Genomic DNA, 18618 nt, shown 5'->3' with positions numbered 1-18618 from the left:
GAAGTTGTGTGTTGTCACACACAGGGTTGCGCCCGCCACACGCGTCACAATGTCGGGCCACCAAGAGACACGTGCAACGCAAACATGAAAGAATTTCAAACGAAATTTAAGGAACCAAATTCGATTTCAAGGATTAGAGTTTGGGCAAGACGTCGATGGCTCAACCCAAACGATATTGGATTCGGTGTTCCGAAAATTACTTAAGTCTAAATTTTTTTTGCAGAATAAATTAAGAACATTTAGACAGATGGAGACAGGCACGATATCGAAATCGTGATAGACGAGGATGATTAAAATTTAGTGACTTTTACATTCACAGCTATCACGTGTTAATGTCCGCACTCGTGGTCGAGTAGACGATAAACACCTGGGGTGTTACAACCTTCCCCCCTTAAAAGAATCTCGTCCCGAGATTCAGAACGAAAGACTTCTAAGAGTAGAGAGGCGTATAACCCTGTCCATAATAGTGATAGCATAAACTAATTCCAAGCAAAGACGAGCATCTCAAAATGTTGCTTCTCTAGTGGGTATAGCACATATCACTTTAGTTTAACTAGAGACGTCAACAAACAAGTTATAACTGACAAAAGAACACATAAGGTTCCATATGTGCAGTTTGCTTTTTCTAATGACACTGTACTATCTGAGTCTGTTGAACGAGTTGTAGATATGCGACTTTACCCAAACGGAATTAGTTGCAACTTCTTGGGTAAAACACACAGAAAGAGGTTTGTTGATAAACTAGCATTGGAAATCCATGGGACATAAGACAAGTGTGGATATCAAACAACATCATGGTTACCCGTGGTTATCCAGGGATTTCGAGCTCAATAAATATGATAGAGATTTGGGGAATACATTAGTGAAGGCGAACAACAATTGTTGACTTCACCAAAGACCAACTTCTTCTAGCGCTAGCATAACTCTATCAAACCACATATGTTGGGAAATCACATGTGAGACGATCGAGACACGACTAGAACTGTGGTCAGGCTGTTACCAGTTAGCTGAGGATGGTAAAGTACCTCGGCCAACAATGTAGAGTTAAGATGCATATGCTCATAATCTAATCCAATATGGCACAAGATCTGCGCATATGTTCATAACCTTCACCTGATCTTGATAAGGGTTTCTTCAGGATAGGCTGAACTAAAGTGAGTTTAGACAACTCGATAAAACGATCTCTAAACTCAATCTTTGTTCGCAATGCAGTTACAAGTTAGTAAAACCAACTTGTTGAACTACTTTTGACACTGAGAAACTTTGTCTTATTACCCATTAGCAATCCAATGGTCGAGAGTTCACATTGGTTAACAAGAGATCATGCGTTTGGGTAGAAATCCATTTGGTCAGGTTGTTCATCCGTTTCTTCATGCAAGATGAACTGACTTGGTTCAGGAATACATGGATTAAATAAGAGAGTGTATGAACAAACTCCTGTATCTCAGCAGCAGGGAAAATCAATTCTCCATTTTGAGAACTAATTAGCTGTCTTCCAACACTAAAAAGCTTCAAGGCTTCACCTTTACAGTAAAGGATGCAAAGGGAACTTGTATGTGTGCAATCACCACCAAAGTCAAGAGAAAAGAGACCGCACATGAAAAGGGTGATTTTATCACACCATTAAACATGGATAGATTTTGATTTTCAATAGATTTATTATGAAGGAGTGCGATGGGAGATTGTTAATTCAGCCCAATCATATTTCTATGTCCATCGCAGAGATTATCAAGTCAACGATTAGTGTCTGATTAAATATAGAGGGGAAAACGATCAGAAGATTAAATTGGTATGCCTTCGAGAGATACGAGGAAACCAAAGGCATTAAATTCAAGAAAATTTATTGGGCATTCCTTTCCCGGGTTAGGTTGATAAAATAACGACATGGTCCCCAAGATGATACGAAGTGGAATAGAAACATCAACTTGCACCAAGCGAGTAAAGGCATGATTTTGGATGGAAAAATTACTACAAAAGAGTCACATATTAAACGACAAGAACACGTACTCAAGATCCTTATTTTAAGTCTGCGTGCATTTTACATCCAACAAAAAGCTTATCTAAGCGGTCATGGAGTAGTAACGAGAAACTCGAACTCATCCATGCTTGGAGACTTGGAGGAATTTTTGGAGGATTGATGACGATTTGGGTTATGGTTCACTAAACGAGGACATGACCTAGCTTTGGGTTTATGCAAACAAACTACCTACATTCTACCAGCACACAAGCACGAAAACAAACCCAAGTTGCACTAGCGGTCAAATTAAGAAGAACACAGGCCACATAAACATATGTCTAAAGGACATAACAAACAAAACTAAAAATTGCTTATAGGACAGTCATGCTTCACACATTTCCTAATTATTTATTATCGGAATAAAGATGAGGGAAGCACGTTCGTTCACAATCACCAATTATTAGAATAAAGGTGAGAGAAGCATATTTGTGCACAAACGACAAACACAATGCAACAATCAGGATGCATGCTTGTCCTATTCGTCCTCACGAATTTCGCCAACATAATGTGGCAATAGCGTTCTATATCGGTGGCATATCCACGTTCTCTCTCGGTATATTGCTAGTCGTCAGCTACACATACGAGTTCGAGGTTAGTGTACCTGTAGAAAATTCCATCACAGCCCAATTCTCAATGATGCAATTCACACATAACAGTTTATCACAGTTTATACTCCATATATTGCTATATGGAGGCCAGCTCCTCATTAAGCGCCGAGCCACGCATAGGCGCTGCTGCCACACTTTAACCATAGGGCAGCTCATTATGGTAACTCACCTTCTTACCTGAGCGTAGGTGCGTCGTTGCAAATACATTACACTTCTCAGTATTCCCATGTCTGTATATCCATACACATCCATGGGATACTAAATCCCGGAAAAGTAATTACTCCACATCGCAGCCTTCATATATACATATGTGTAACATGTATATAATCAAGCGCCACAATTAAGCACTCCCCTAGACCGACGTTTGTTCAGTCATGCTCTCACAACTCACGTTACCTGAGCGTCGATCCATTCAAAACTGAATGGCCTCAAAAATAACAATACACATGTATGCATTACCCCCGGTTGTGGGTTAGTGGTTTTTCAACTAAGCCACCTGATAGTCCTTAGTATAGGGCTTAACAAAGGATGTCGCTAGCATTATAGTTTTTCAAATCTGTTTTTCAAAAGCAAACAATGTGTTTAGTTGAAAATAGGTTTTCTAAAACCAAAACTTTTGTTTTGAAAATACGTATGTGACCGTATTATACTTAATCATGCTCCGATACCAGCTGTGGCAGAACCTCCCAAGTTATCGGGCCCACATGCACCTGTCCTTGTCTCAAAGACCTCAAACAGCTATGCGTGTGCACCAAACAACTTAACAGGATCTGTCCGATGCCCCGAGGACCCCGGATAAACCACGAACAACCAGGATCGCAAGATTAAGTAAACACAAATCACATACCAACATTTGTAGCGGAAATAAATTCTTTATTGCAAAATGATTACATGTTACAATAAGTTTACATTATACAATTATCGGAGTGATTACAAAAGAAAGTGATTCGAAAGAATTACAATTTAAAATCTATAAAATACTTATAGGGTTTAAAATACATGCTAGCTTAAGTGACAATCCTCAATAAAGAAGCCAAAGATGGGATATACTTATATAAGAAGGCCGAGCCCACCGGCACTTAGCACCATCCACAACAGAACAAAATTATAACCTGAAAACAACAGGGAATAAAACCCTGAGTACGCAATTACTCAGCAAGACTTACCCGACTAAAGAAAAGACTCTCAAGGGTATGCTGGCTTTTGGGAATCAAGGTAAAGCTCATCAAAGTTCAAGGACTCATTTTGCAGAAAAGCTTACTAGAAGTGGGTCCTTAAGCCAAGTTTTATTTCACAAGTTAGTTTATTAACTGAATCTTCTAGCCTGAATCTAGCATTTTCCTAATCTAGATCATTCACTTGACCTACACTAGGTTGCTTTTAAAATCCAAATTTTTGTTTCGCTTGTTATCTACGATGAAGGGCAGCGATCCAGTCTTCATATCCGAGAAGTAACGGCGATCCGAATCGATTAATACCCAGCTGGGGATCTCCAACCACACGACATATGTAGCACTTAACCTTTGCATATGTCTACCATTCCCACGGGTCCTCCACTACGTGAACCGGTCCGCGCCACCCGAGAGTACGGTACTCCACCATCCAGCCACGTGCCAGGTGGGTACACGCCACTCCCGCCATCTCTCCACTCCCAGTGCGCGATTGTCTTTTCACATATGGAGTAGCCGGGTTCAGGCTTACCCATGACGAGGTATGTGGCCAGTTAAAAGGTCCTAGATCAACAGGCCTACGATCGGTACGGTCCTTGAACGACACAGACGGGCGACCTGTCCAGCTCAACGTCTGGTCTCATTTTAAACAAATTCTCAAAGTTTGATACCTGACAGAGGTACCCTGCTTGAATGATGAATTCATCCCCGCGGAGGATGCCTCCATCATCCCAAGCCCTTTTTCTTTTTTAAAAAATCATGAGTCATAGATCAAAAACATTTTTCTTAATCTATAAGCATAACTAAGCATTACTAGTTTTTATAAAATAGGTAACAAGGTATGATAATCAATCTTTCAAGGATGGTAATGCATCAAGTGTTTAATCATTCAACTCCTATTACCTAATGCAGCATATAAGTGATAAAATTTTGTAATACAAGGAAGGTGGCAAATGCACCGGGGCTTGCCTGGGATAACACTATGTTAGTGTTGTTAGATGATGGCCACTTGACGATCAACTTTTATTCTGACACCCGCTTAGTTCATCTAGCTTCAGGATCATCGGCCGACATCGTCTTGTGAGTTGTTTTGATCCACACCCTTCGCTTCGCACGATTTTCAACTAGCGTACCTAATTAGATGTACAATGCACATGTATAAACATAAGGAAAAATAACACAACATATTACACACAATAAATAATTAAGCACAATGACAAGGCGCTGCAACACTTGTGAGAAAATACTAGACGCCAACAAATGACTAAGTACAACAAGGACGACCACGGGTTCTAACCCAAACATCGAGAAACTTTAAACGAATACAAGTCCTATCGTACTTAGGTAGAGTATAATACAAAAGATTCATCCGATTAAATTCACTATAACTGGCTTCTAGGACTAACATATGGAGAGAAGCAAACTAACACATTTAACACAATTAGCCTAAACAGACTTATCAGCTAATTATTGAAATGCTACATTTATCTCTTGCATTATTATTTATACCACACATCGCTCATGCAGAACTAATTTAATTTTACTTCGTATTACTGATTTCACCATACTTACACAAATCTAAATAGTCGCAACTCATTTACATTCATCAAGGTATTTACCTCCTCCTTAATTCAATCAAGTCTAAAGCAAACATTTAGAAAGAATGAACTGACCATATATAACAAAGAATTTGGATAAACACTTCATATGCAACAAGTTTTCATCAATCAAGGATCAAGGATTGACTAATCCTTCCTAGGCAAACAAAAATGACACCAAGAAATCAGTTTAACACATGCAGATTTTCTAGACAGCAGCATAGTGGTTAACTGTTTTATTCATAACTTACACAATATTCATCCAAAAATAGTAAACTAAGACTTTTTGGAAAGCTTATAAAATCCTCTATAATTTTGGTATTATCATCACAATGAGATTCGACATTTAAAAATGTCAAACAGTACTAAACGCAATTTCTGTCCAGATTTGGACAGAATTCGACTACTTACTTCATTAATTCATAACTAGAGTTTCAGGCACCCAAATCAGGTGATTCTAGACTTTTTAGAAAGCTAGTAAAATTGTCTACAACTTATTTATAAACATCTCAAGGTAATTCAATGTGTATCGAAGTCAGTTAATACAAACAAGCATTGTTGTCCAGATTTTGACAGCTTCAAACATCACATTTCAAACAGCCATAACCTGACTTCTAGACCACCAAAAAGGATGATCCAAAATTTGTTGGAAGGCTTAAGAAAAGTACTATAATTCTCCTATAATTACTAAGAGCTGATTCTCAGTTTAACTTGGACAAACAAGGTCATTTTCGAAATCAGTACAGAATCTGGACAGATTCTGAAACTGGACTTCGAAAAATCATAACTTCTAAACTACTAGACCTATGGTCATGAAATTTTAGCACAAGCAAGATAAAGAAATTATCTACAACTTTTATATATAACACTTTCACAGAAAACATGATTTATTTCACTAAACTACCTGCATACTAAAACTAAACACAGTCCAAACAGCAAGTCCAAACAGCAAATATTCAGTTTACTCCTATAATTATCATGTGCTTGGCACTTTCGAATTACATATATAGATTAATTCTACTTTCCATTCGAACGGCAACCATATTATCGCACACAACTAAAACATTTCATCACATCAAATACCATTACAACAATAATTATATAACCAAATCATTCATTAACTAAGTAGTCGGAGAAATGACTTGGCTCACCACATCATGCTCCGACTCGATTTCAACAAGAACGAAGACGGCCACCAGTTCGAGCATACCATCGAACACCTAAGGAGCGTTGAACTTAACCTTCTTCTCCACCTAATTCTCCAAGGATTTTACTCCATATCGCACACATCAACACACATAAAACCTCACATCAGCAGGGTATTAATAAGAACTAGTAAAACAACAAAGGAATTTAGAAATCACCATGGGAGCAGCAGAGGTGGTCGGCCATGGGAACAAGGGAGGGGCTGGGGGCATCCACTTGCTGCAGAAAAGGGGAGGGCACTGCTTGCTGCGATATTCTGTCGAACACGTCGAGGGCGCGACACGATGGGGTTTCATGGTTGTTGCTGCTATACCGTGACCGGGCTTGAAGATAATCTAGTGCAGGAGCAACCGGCAATGGCGAGGTGGAGGTCCGGCCATCAGGGGCGCCAGCCATGGAGGGAGTCCCCTGCGCTGAACCAGAGAGGAGGGGTCGCCGGCTTGGAGGAGCAGAGAGTGCCATGGTTGGGGCGTCAGCTTGGAGAGGGGTAGCGAGCAGCATCGGCTTGGAGAGCTAGAGCCAGGGAGGGACAAGGGCAGCTGCTGTTCCACAGCTGTAACCAGAGAAGGAGACGCCAGGGGGAGGAGCAGAGGGCGCGGCCATGGGCGACTAGGGGAAGGAGTGCGCCATAGGAGGGAGAAATGGATGGAGCGGGGAGCAGGACGGATGCCGCGGCCAGAGGAAGTCGAGGTCGACGGCGTCCATGGCTGGGGCAGGGGCGAGCGCCAGAGAATAGGAACGGCGAGCAGGGAGGGCGGTCGGTGCTGTTGCCAGCAGCAGGAAGCGCCGCCATGGAAAGCAAGGGCGGCAGCTAGAGGATGAGAACAAGCGTCGGCTTGTGCAGGTGATGAGGACGTACGGGAGGTTCCAGAAATTGAGTACGTGGAAGAATTCCGGAAATTTCTGGGCATGAGGTGGATGAGATCGGCACCACGAATGGTGGCTTCACGAAGGGGATAAGTCAGAGGGTTTAGGCGGTGGAAGGGAGAAAAGAAATTCAGATTTTTTTTTTATTTTCTCCAATTTTTGTTACAAAAGACTACACAGATAATTTAGTTCACAGATTAGGTCTGCGCGAGATGTAACCGAACGAAACAAAAGATACCAGTCAAACTAGTACAGACTGCGCTTGATTTAATTTAGAGCAGATAATTTACTGGACGAATAAATTTCAATTATAAATCCTCAAACGCGATTTCTCAGTAGACGAGGGAGACGAAATTATTTTGCACCAAAAACTTTAGTTGTCGAGATCCGCTTAATTTACCTGGGACAAGATGGTATTGTTTCATTGATTTATCTGAGATCAAATAAATTCGCACGCCACCAAATACTTGGATTTCGCTGCCATAAATAGCGTGCAGGATGAAACCAACCTCAATTATCTACTTTGTGTGTGTTTTCCTCGAATAACACGTGCAGTCCAGATTTATGGAATCAATCGATACCCAAATTTTACACTCGCTAGCACATCGGACATGCGACAGCGGAGTGACGGAAAGCGCGACACGTAGTGAAGAGTTGAATCGGTGGCCGATTTGGATAAACAAAAGGGATAGTGGTAGAGAGATAAGGTGCACACGGGGACCTCCGTGGAGACGATACATGTCTTTCACGTAAATGAGAAGTTGTGTGTTGTCACACACAGGGTTGCGCCCGCCACACGCGTCACAATGTCGGGCCACCAAGAGACACGTGCAACACAAACATGAAAGAATTTCAAACGAAATTTAAGGAACCAAATTCGATTTCAAGGATTAGAGTTTGGGCAAGACGTCGATGGCTCAACCCAAACGATATTGGATTCGGTGTTCCGAAAATTACTTAAGTCTAAATTTTTTTTGCAGAATAAATTAAGAACATTTAGACAGATGGAGACAGGCACGATATCGAAATCGTGATAGACGAGGATGATTAAAATTTAGTGACTTTTACATTCACAGCTATCACGTGTTAATGTCCGCACTCGTGGTCGAGTAGACGATAAACACCTGGGGTGTTACATAAGATCTCTTATTTTCCTTAACCCTACTCAAGTACAATTAATTCGTGGTAATCCAAGATATACACTAATGACTCCTGAGGAAGTAATCGGGAATTTTGTGAGCTTTGAATTTATGATCAAGGGCTCACGGAAGATCAACGAGCTTGACGGTCCCTCCACGTCCGAAGCTCAACCGGTTGCATTCAAGGCAACGGAGGAAAAGGAGTCTACACCAAGTAGACAACCAATCGACGCCTCCAAGCTCGACAATGAGGAAATGGCGCTCGTCATCAAGAGCTTCCGCCAAATCCTCAAACAAAGGAGGGGGAAGGACTACAAACCCCGCTCCAAGAAAGTGTGTTACAAATGTGGTAAGCCCGGTCATTTTATTGCAAAATGTCCCATATCTAGTGACAGTGACAAGGGCGACAACAAGAAGGGGAGAAGAAAGGAGAAGAAGAGGTACTACAATAAGAAGGGCGGCGATGCCCATGTTTGTCGGGAGTGGGACTCCGACGAAAGCTCTAGCGACTCCTCCGACGACAAGGACGCCGCCAACATCGCCGTCACCAAGGGACTTCTCTTCCCCAACGTCGGCCACAAGTGCCTCATGGCAAAGGATGGCAAAAAGAAGAAGGTTAAATCTAAATCCTCCACTAGATATGAGTCTTCTAGTGATGAAAATGCTAGTGATGAGGAAGATAACTTACGCACTCTTTTTGCCAACCTAAACATGCAACAAAAAGAAAAGTTAAATGAATTAATTAGTACCATCCATGAGAAGGATGGCCTCTTGGACACCCAAGAGGACTTCCTAATCAAGGAAAACAAAAAGCATGTTAAGGTTAAAAATGCTTATGCTATAGAAGTTGAAAAATATGAAAAATTATCTAGTGAGCTAAGCACTTGCCATGAGACTATAGACAACCTTAGAAATGAGAATTCTAATTTGTTAGCTAAGGTTGATTCTATTGCTTGTAATGTTTCAATTCCCAATCTTAGAAATGATAATGATGATTTGCTTGCTAAGATTGAAGAATTAAACATGTCTCTTGCTAGCCTTAGGATTGAAAATGAAAAATTGCTTGCTAAGGCTAAAGATTTTGATGTTTGCAATGCTACTATTTCCGACCTTAGAACTAAGAATAATATATTGCATGCTAAGGTTGTAGAATTAAAATCTTGCAAACCCTCTACATCTACCATTGAGCACACTTCTATTTGTACTAGATGTAGAGATGTTGATGTTAATGCTATACATGATCACATGGCTTTAATTAAACAACAAAATGATCATATAGCAAAACTAGATGCTAAAATTGCCGAGCATGAAATTGAAAATGAAAAATTTAAATTTGCTCGTAGTATGCTTTATAGTGGGAGACGCCCTGGTATTAAGGATGGCATTGGCTTCCAATAGGGAGGCAATGTCAAAATTAATGCCCCTCCTAAGAAATTGTCTAATTTTGTTAAGGGCAAGGCTCCCATGCCTCAGGATAACGAGGGACACATTTTGTACCCTGCCGGTTATCCTGAGAGCAAAATTAGGAGAATTCACTCTAGGAAGTCTCACTCTGGTCCTAATCATGCTTTTATGTATAAGAGTGAGACATCTAGTTCTAGGCAACAATCCCATGTTAAGTTGCCTAAGAAGAAAACTCCTAGTGCATCAAATGACCATGACATCTCATTTAAAACTTTTGATGCATCCTATGTTTTGACTAACAAATCCGGCAAGGTAGTTGCCAAATATGTTGGGGGCAAGCACAAGGGGTCAAAGACTTGTGTTTGGGTACCCAAAGTTCTTGTGTCTAATGCCAAAGGACCCAAAACCATTTGGGTACCTAAAGTCAAGAACTAAACTTGTTTTGTAGGTTTATGCATCCGAGGGCTCAAGTTGGATTATCGACAGCGGGTGCACAAACCACATGACAAGGGAGAAGAAAATGTTCTCCTCCTATGAGAAAAATCAAGATCCCCAACGAGCTATTACATTCGGGGATGGAAATCAAGGTTTGGTCAAAGGTCTTGGTAAAATTGCTATATCACCTGACCATTCTATTTCCAATGTTTTTCTTGTAGATTCTTTAGATTACAATTTGCTTTCTGTATCTCAATTATGCAAAATGGGCTACAACTGTTTATTCACTGATGTAGGTGTCACTGTCTTTAGAAGAAGTGATGATTCAATATCATTTAAGGGAGTGTTAGAGGGTCAGCTATACTTAGTGAATTTTGATAGAGCTGAACTCAACACTTGCTTAATTGCTAAGACTAACATGGGCTGGCTCTGGCATCGCCGACTAGCACATGTTGGGATGAAGAATCTTCATAAGCTTCTAAAGGGAGAGCACATTTTAGGATTAACAAATGTTCATTTTGAGAAAGACAGGGTTTGTAGAGCATGCCAAGCAGGAAAGCAAGTTGGTGCCCATCATCCACACAAGAACATCATGACGACCGACAGGCCATTGGAGCTCCTACACATGGATCTATTCGACCCGATCGCTTACATAAGCATCGGCGGGAGTAAGTACTGTCTAGTTATTGTGGATGATTATTCTCGCTTCACTTGGGTGTTCTTTTTGCAGGAAAAATCTCACACCCAAGAGACCTTAAAAGGATTCTTGAGACGGGCTCAAAATGAGTTCGGCTTAAGGATCAAGAAAATTAGAAGCGACAATGGGACGGAGTTCAAGAACTCACAAATTGAAGGCTTCCTTGAGGAGGAGGGCATCAAGCATGAGTTCTCTTCTCCCTACACCCCACAACAAAATGGTGTAGTGGAAAGGAAGAATAGAACTCTATTGGACATGGCAAGAACCATGCTTGATGAGTATAAGACTTCGGATCGGTTTTGGGCCGAGGCAGTCAACACCGCCTGCTACGCCATCAACCGGTTATATCTACACCGAATCCTCAAGAAGACATCTTATGAACTCCTAACCGGTAAAAAGCCCAATATTTCATATTTTAGAGTCTTTGGTAGCAAATGCTTTATTCTTATTAAAAGAGGTAGAAAATCTAAATTTGCTCCTAAGACAGTAGAAGGCTTTTTACTAGGATATGATTCAAACACAAGGGCATATAGAGTCTTTAACAAGTCCTCCGGACAAGTTGAAGTTTCTTGTGACGTTGTGTTTGATGAGACTAACGGCTCCCAAGTAGAGCAAGTTGATCTTGATGAGATAGGTGATGAAGAGGCTCCGTGCATCGCGCTAAGGAACATGTCCATTGGGGATGTGTGTCCTAAGGAATCCGAAGAGCCTCCAAATACACAAGATCAACCATCCTCCTCCACTCAAGCATCTCCACCAACTCAAAATGAGGATGAAGCTCAAGTTGATGAAGTAGAAGATCAAGCAAATAAGCCACCTCAAGATGACGGCAATGATCAAGGGGGAGATGCAAATGATCAAGACAAGGAGGATGAAGAACAAAGACCACCACACCCAAGAGTCCACCAAGCAATCCAACGAGATCACCCCGTCGACACCATCCTCGGCGACATTCATAAGGGGGTAACCACGAGATCTCGTGTTGCACATTTTTGTGAGCATTACTCTTTTGTTTCCTCTATTGATCCACACAGGGTAGAGGAAGCACTTCAAGATTCGGATTGGGTGGTGGCGATGCAAGAGGAGCTCAACAATTTCACCAGGAATGAGGTATGGCATTTGGTTCCACGTCCTAATCAAAATGTTGTAGGAACCAAATGGGTCTTCCGCAACAAGCAAGATGAGCATGGTGTGGTGACAAGGAACAAAGCTTGACTTGTGGCCAAAGGATACTCTCAAGTCGAAGGTTTGGATTTCGGTGAAATCCTATGCACCCGTAGCTAGGCTTGAGTCAATTCGTATATTATTGGCCTATGCTACTTACCATGGCTTCAAGCTTTATCAAATGGACATGAAGAGTGCCTTCCTCAATGGACCAATCAAGGAAGAGGTCTATGTTGAGCAACCTCCCGGCTTTGAAGATAGTGAGTACCCTAACCATGTGTATAAACTCTCTAAGGCGCTTTATGGGCTTAAGCAAGCCCCAAGAGCATGGTATGAATTCCTTAGAGATTTCCTTATCACAAATGGCTTCAAAGTTGGAAAAGCCGATCCTACACTCTTCACTAAAACTCTTGAAAAAGACTTGTTTGTATGCCAAATTTATGTTGATGATATCATATTTGGGTCTACTAACGAGTCTACATGTGAAGAATTTAGTAGGATCATGACACAAAAATTCGAGATGTCTATGATGGGGGAGTTGAAGTATTTCTTAGGATTTCAAGTGAAGCAACTCCAAGAGGGCACCTTCCTAAGCCAAACGAAGTATACTCAAGATATTCTAAGCAAGTTTGGAATGAAGGATGCCAAACCCATCAAGACACCCATGGGAACCAATGGGCATCTCGACCTCGACGAGGGAGGTAAATCCGTCGATCAAAAGGTATACCGGTCGATGATAGGATCTTTACTCTACTTATGTGCATCTCGACCGAATATTATGCTTTCCGTATGCATATGTGCAAGATTCCAAGCTGACCCTAAGTAAGCTCACCTTGCGGCCGTAAAACAAATCTTGAGATATTTGGTTTATACTCCTATGTTTGGGCTTTGGTATCCTAGGGGATCCACTTTTGATTTAATTGGTTATTCGGATGCCGATTGGGCGGGGTGTAAAATTAATAGAAAGAGCACATCGGGGACTTGCCATCTCTTGGGAAGATCCTTGGTGTCTTGGGCTTCAAAGAAGCAAAATTCCATAGCTCTTTCTACCGCCGAAGCCGAGTACATTGTCGCAGGCCATTGTTGCGCGCAACTACTTTGGATGAGGCAAACCCTTAGGGACTACGGTTACAAATTAACTGAAGTTCCTCTTCTATGTGATAATGAGAGTGCAATCCGCATGGCGGATAATCCCGTTGAACATAGCCGCACTAAACACATAGCCATTTGGTATCACTTTTTAAGGGATCACCAACAAAAGGGAGATATCGAGATTTCATATATTAACACTAAAGATCAATTAGCCGATATCTTTACCAAGCCTCTTGATGAACAAACTTTTAACAAACTTAGGCATGAGCTAAATATTCTTGATTCTAGAAACTTCTTTTGTTGATTTGCACACATAGCTCATTTATATACCTTTGATCATGTATCTTTCATATGCTATAACTAATGTGTTTTCAAGTCTATTTCAAACCAAGTCATAGGTGTATTGAAAGGGAATTGGAGTCTTCGGCGAAGACAAAGGCTTCCACTCCGTAACTCATCCTTCGCCGTCGCTCCGAGCAACTCTCCATCTTTGGGGGAGAGATCACTCTTCGTCTTTGGTATAATCTTCACTCATTTATTTATGACCAAAGGGGGAGAGAGTAATTCAAGGGCTCTAATGACTCCGTTTTTGGCGATTCATGCCAAAGGGGGAGAAAGTATTAGCCCAAAGCAAAAGGACCGCACCACCACCTAATTTTAAAACGAGTTTTTCAATTGGTAGTATTCTCAATTGATAAATTTCAAATTAGTATCTTATTGTGTTCAAAAGGGGAAAAATAGTATTTCAAAATTGATATATCAAAACCCTCTTGAACACTAAGAGGAGGATTTCATTTAGGGGGAGTTTTGTTTAGTCATAGGAAAAGCATTTGAAACAGGGGAGAAAATTTCAAATCTTGAAAATGCTTCACAAAATCTTATTCATTTACCTTTGACTATTTGCAAAAGGACTTTGAAAAGAATTTACAAAATAATTTGCAAAAACAAAACATGTGGTGCAAGCGTGGTCCAAAATGTTAAAAATTGAAGAAACAATCCATGCATGTCTTATAAGTATTTATATTGGCTCAATTCCAAGCAACCTTTACACTTACATTATGCAAACTAGTTCAATTATGCACTTCTATACTTGCTTTGGTTTGTGTTGGCATGAATCACCAAAAAGGGGGAGATTGAAAGGGAATTAGGCTTACACCTAGTTCCTAATTGATTTTGGTGGTTGAATTGTCCAACACAAATAAATGGACTAACTAGTTTGCTCTAGTGTTTAAGTTATACAGGTGTCAAAGGTTCACACTTAGCCAATAAAAAGACCAAGTATGGGGTTCAACAAAGAGAGCAAGGGATAACCGAAGGCACCTCTGGTCTGGCGCACCGGACTGTTCGGTGTGCCACCGGACAGTGTCCGGTGCACCAGAGGACTCCAAGTCAAACTCATCACCTTCGGGAAAATCTAGAGGCGCTCCGCTATAATTCACCGGACTGTCCGGTGTACACCGGACAGTGTCCGGTGCCCCAGGGAAGAGCGGCTCTGGAACTCGCCAGCCTCGGGAAATTGCTCCGCTATAATTCACCGGACTGTCCGGTGAACCAGCAGAGCAACGACTACTTCGCGCCAACGGTCACCTGTAGGCGCATTTAATGCGCGCCAGAAGCGCGCAGAAGTCAGGCACGCGCGAGACGGTGCACCAGACAATCTACAGTACTTGTCCGGTGTACACCGGACAGCCAGGCGGGCCCAGAAGTCAGAAGCTCCAACGGTCGAATCCCAATGGCCTGGTGACGTGGCTGGCGCACCGGACATGTCCGGTGTGCACCGAACTGTACGGTGTGCCATACGACAGTCAGCCACCACCAAACGGCTAGTTTGGTGGTTGGGGCTATAAATACCCCCAACCACCCCACATTCAAGTCATCCAAGTTTTCCCACTTCAACTACTTACAAGAGCTCTAGCATTCAATTCTAGACACACCCAAGTGATCAAATCCTCTCCAAACTCCACACAACGCCCTAGTGATTAGAGAGAGAGATTTGCTTGTGTTCTTTCGAGCTCTTGCACTTGGATTGCTTTCTTCTTTCTTGATTCTTTATTGCGATCAAACTCACTTGTAATTGAGGCAAGAGACACCAATCTTGTGGTGGTCCTTGTGGGAACTTTGTGTTCCAAGCATTTGAGAAGAGAAAGCTCACTCGGTACGAGGGACCGTTTGAGAGAGGGAAAGGGTTGAAAGAGACCCGGTCTTTGTGACCACCTCAACGGGGAGTAGGTTTGCGAGAACCGAACCTCGGTAAAACAAATCCACGTGTCTCACTCCTTATTCGCTTGCGATTTGTTTTTCACCCTCTCTCGCGGACTCAATTATATTTCTAACGCTAACCCGGCTTGTAGTTGTGATTATTTTTAAGAATTTCAGTTTCGCCCTATTCACCCCCCTCTAGGCGACTTTCACCACCTCAGTACCTCACGGCAAAAAACCCCAAACCCTATTGTAGTCGCACCATGGCAGAGCCATCAGATGCGCTAGCCACGTCTTGCAGTCCCACATGCCATGGAGACACCAGCACCTCTGTTGCACCATTGTGGCTCTGCAGTGCAGCTAGGTACCTATACTTGACCGACTAACTGTCATTGTGTTGCATCTGCCTCGTTGTTGCATCGTCCGAGGCTTCAATCCACCGTAGTCAGGGTGTCACCGTGTGCTACAACAGATAGCCAGGGGGCAAGGTCCCATCGTGCCAATGTCCAAGCCCACCAAGCCAGTGGCAACCCGACCTTGACCTTCCCTGCTTTGCTCCTTACACAGTACTAGGCTGTAGGTGGGGCATTAGCGATTGGAAAATGCCAAAGAGGACAAGCAGCCAGCCAGCAACCGAGCAACAACAAACAGATGCATTTCGATTTAAATTTTTTGAAACAGTTTCATGAAATTTGAGTTTAGTAGACTAGTTATTGAATCGGTTTTGACCATAAAGTGTGTGCTTAATTATAGGTTATACATATATAATTAATTATATATATCGATAGACATGTTTTAATCTTCCAAAAAATCATTCTACAAAAAAATTCGAATACCCACCCTCTAAATCCTGGGCCCGCCAATGCGGTTCTCGCACCATGGCCCCACATGCCAGTGATTCTGGTGTGTGCGTGTGAAATCTTGTCGTGCGGCTAATATCGCGGCCCATCAGTAGTGATGTGCGCGCGTGAAGACAACGTGTGGTGAAATGTGAGACTGACGAGTGGGCATGTGGTGTCGGTGACTGGTCTCGAGGGCATGGATGGCTTCAACGACTCGACGTTTGCCTAGCGGGGCCCACTTGTCGGCACATGAGCCCACGATTGGGTTTGGCTGAGGGTTTTGGCCCAACAACGGTCAAGTTGTTTCTCTTTTTTCCTTTTTCTTTTTTTGTTTTCCATTTCTAATTCCTTTTAAAATTCTTATTTTGAATTTCTAAAATCAAATCTGGTTATGATTCATGAATTCAAATATAAATGCAGCAGGCAATGAATCCAGCATGATGAAATTCTTATTTTTAATTTATTAATTTGATTAAACAAATAACTCATACGCATGGAATTAAATAAACAAGAATTTCTCCTAATCACATAGTTAAAACACTCCTTTATTCCTTCCAAATTTTAGGGTATTACACGGCAACAACGTGAATGTCTTATGTAACATTTTTATTTTGGCACTACTAATGTTCGGTTAACATTTTAAAATGTTTGAATGTCTTGTGTATTCATCTTTCCTAACTAGTCTGACGTAAGATTGAAATAAATGATTTCCTTTCTATTTTCTATGTTTAATTTTAGACCACTTGTGTGAAGATTAATCGAGGAAATGGCTGCACAAAGAGAAAAATTTCAAGCGCTGCCTCAACTCCATTCTAAATTCGTTCTGATCTTGACGCTACACTAGAAGATGCAATCTGGAGATTGTTTTTTTCTAACTGTGCAATCCAGAGACCTTGACTGGTTTACCCCTTGTGCTCCATGAAATTATGAGCAAGCAGAGAGCGCTATGAGTGATTAGAATTCAGAAAGCATGTGATTGTGGTGCTCAAACCACGTCAAAATTGGACGAGCTTGTGACTCCAACGAACTACTGTTACATTACATCTAGTATTAAGCATCAAACATTCTTCGGGTCCGTTGCCTGAAGATGATTAATTTTAGACCACTTGTCTAAATTTGTTCTGATCTTGACGCTACACTAGAGCTGACGAATAATGTTCAAACGGGCGGCACGGATGGGTCCTCGATCCTGCTGCTCTGGCTCTGCTCGACCGCCGGCTCAGCGCGTGGCTGCTGCTGCAGCGGCAGCCCCTGCTCCTCATCGTCTTCTAGCATCTCTAGCAAAGCTTTCCAATCGACATTGTTGACGTCGAACAAGTCGTCGACGTTGAACCCCTCCTCAATGAGTCGACGCTGTTCTTCCTCGCCTCCGACCATCATGGAATCCCCGCCTTGTTCATGACCATGAACATTGGAGGACATGAAGGTGGCGGCGGGGTCCACATGCACCTGCACGTCACTGCTCTGCTTGGCCGGCTCAGCGCATGGTTGTTGCTGCTGGTGCTCCCCATCGACATAGTCTAGCAAAGCTTTCCAATCGACATTGTCGATGTTGATGAGCAAGTCACCGACGTTGAACTTGCCCAAGTCCGCCTCTGATGCCTCCTCGCCTCCGACCATCAGGGGATCATCCATCGTCGGGTAAGCACCAGTGAAGATGGCGCCGGCGGGGTCCTGCACGTCGTGGATCACCTTGGTTGGCGGCGCCTCGGGGTGATCGCCTGTCGCCGTCCTCTTGGCCTTGGACTTGTTCTTGGCCAGAGACGAGGACGAACGGTGCACCTTGCACAGCACGTGGTCGCCGCCGCCGCCCTGGGTGTCGTCGTACTCGAACATCCTCCATCCCATTCGGTGGAAGCGATGCCGACCCGACGTCCCCTCCTTCTCCTTGTGGCCGTAGGATAGGCTGCAGAACGTGGCGCCGGGCAAGCCCTCCATGGGCTTCGGGCCAGTCTCCGAGTGCCAGCACGTCCCGGCTGTCTCCACCGCGCGCAGCCTGTGCCCGCTGGTCCTTCCCTCGCCGTTCTTGTATCGCTTCGGACAGTATATATACCACTGCCTGTTGTACCCGTCCTCCGTCACGTCGGTGCCCGGCACCGGCTCCAGGTCGGCGACCAGCTCCTCAGGGACAGCGGTGTAAACGTCCGCGTGGTGGATGAAGGCTTTGAATCTCGGGTCGAC

At 42.8% G+C, this 18618-nt stretch overlaps 1 protein-coding gene, 1 long non-coding RNA gene and 1 pseudogene across 2 annotated transcripts; 2 read left to right on the top strand and 1 right to left on the bottom strand.

Annotated features, from left to right (window-relative positions):
- Positions 1 to 3482: 3482 nt before the first annotated feature.
- LOC113664108 (uncharacterized) lies at positions 3483 to 7565 on the bottom strand. Its single transcript, NR_159975.1, has 3 exons — positions 6544 to 7565; positions 4764 to 4927; positions 3483 to 3737 (listed from the first exon to the last, which is right to left on the bottom strand). It is a non-coding gene; the product is annotated as an uncharacterized lncRNA (long non-coding RNA).
- On the top strand, positions 6544 to 7595 carry LOC118473559 (uncharacterized). The gene has a single exon (XM_035963400.1). It carries the CDS (start codon positions 6550 to 6552, stop codon positions 7087 to 7089), a length of 540 nt encoding a protein of 179 aa, XP_035819293.1. The 5' UTR covers positions 6544 to 6549; the 3' UTR covers positions 7090 to 7595.
- Positions 7596 to 17835: 10240 nt separating this feature from the next.
- Positions 17836 to 18342, top strand: LOC103641271 (uncharacterized; annotated as a pseudogene).
- Positions 18343 to 18618: the final 276 nt, after the last annotated feature.

The sequence above is a fragment of the Zea mays genome, chromosome 10, assembly GCF_902167145.1.
Source record: "Zea mays cultivar B73 chromosome 10, Zm-B73-REFERENCE-NAM-5.0, whole genome shotgun sequence".
In the NCBI taxonomy this organism is placed as follows: Eukaryota; Viridiplantae; Streptophyta; class Magnoliopsida; order Poales; family Poaceae; genus Zea; species Zea mays.
Note: the sequence above shows the minus strand (reverse complement) of the source record. Positions and strands in the feature narration are given on the sequence as shown.